The sequence below is a fragment of the Mus caroli genome, chromosome 6 (genome assembly GCF_900094665.2).
Source record: "Mus caroli chromosome 6, CAROLI_EIJ_v1.1, whole genome shotgun sequence".
Lineage (NCBI taxonomy): Eukaryota > Metazoa > Chordata > Mammalia > Rodentia > Muridae > Mus > Mus caroli.
The window spans coordinates 115,447,630-115,448,814 of NC_034575.1; the positions used below are offsets into that span (position 1 = coordinate 115,447,630).

General features: G+C 40.7%; 1 protein-coding gene across 1 annotated transcript in view; it reads left to right on the forward strand.

The window, feature by feature from the left end:
- Kdm5a (lysine demethylase 5A) overlaps positions 1-1,185 on the forward strand; it is a 70,013-nt gene that overhangs the window by 25,922 nt on the left and 42,906 nt on the right. The window contains 1 exon segment of the mRNA XM_029478250.1: positions 383-443. Within this exon segment, the coding sequence (XP_029334110.1) occupies positions 383-443 (61 nt within the window).

Sequence of the window (1,185 nt, forward strand, 5' to 3'; positions counted from 1 at the left end):
GCCTGGTACCTGAGGAAGTCAGAAGAGGGCTTTGATTCCTTAGAACTAGAGATGAGAATGTTTATGAACCACCATGTGGGTGGAATCAAACCTGGGTCTTGTGCAGGCAGTAAGTGCTCTTAATGGATGAGCCATTTCTCCAGTTTATTTTATGTGTATGAGTGTTTTGCTTGCATGTATGTGTGTGTGCTATATGTATTCCTGGTTCCTTNGGGGGCGAAAAGGAGACACTGGATCCCTATAAAAGGCATTATGGCTTGTTGTTAGCTGCCATGTGAGTGATAGAAACTGACCTAGATTCTTTTGTGGTTTTGTTTGTGAGCCCAGCCTTTGCCCTGTTGTGCCATGATGCATGTGTTGTAGTTTGGAGAACAACTTGTAGGATTCATTCCTCTAATTACACCATGTGGATCCTGGAGATTGAATTCAGGTCATCAGGCATGGTAGTGTTATGGTCTGACTCCCCCAGAATAGCNGTAGCCGTTTGGTTCTATGCCTGTCAGCTATTTCATATCGTTGCTGTAACAGNCCTGCCAGTCATTGACACAAAGAAGTGACTAGCCATGGCTCAAGGACATGCTGATCACATACCCTGCTTTGTTCTGTATTTTCTGATTGAGGTTTGCTAATCTTAAGAAATTCCACAAACCTTTACATAGGATCCATCAAGTCAAAGGTCAATATGAACTGTTCTGACTAAAATGGCTTGAGTCAGAGATGATCCCCGGGCAACCCTTTCTGCACCTGCATATGAGCTCACTGTGGTTTTTCTCGCTGACACTGAAGAATGCTACTAATAAGCTAAAAAGTTACGATTATAATACTCATGCTCTGTTATCTCACTGTTCTGAAATTTCCCTGTTCACCCTGCCTCGAAAGAAAAAACAAATGTACTATGGAATCACCACTTAGCTCAGATATTGGTAGGTGGGTTTTTGTTCTTTTGAGAGAGAGTTGGTTTTTTTGTTTGTTTGTTTTTTTTGGTTTTTTTTTTTTTTTTCATTTCTATTTCTCAGGTAGCAGCTGGCCTTGAATTTGCTGTATACGTTTGCAACGTACATTTGGCACTCATTAAAACTTTTTGTTTTGTTTTATTTTTGTTTGTTTGTTTGTTTGAACTGCTAAGGCTGGAACACAAGGCCTTGTACACTTTATGGTTTTCCAAGACAGGGTTTCTCTGTGTAG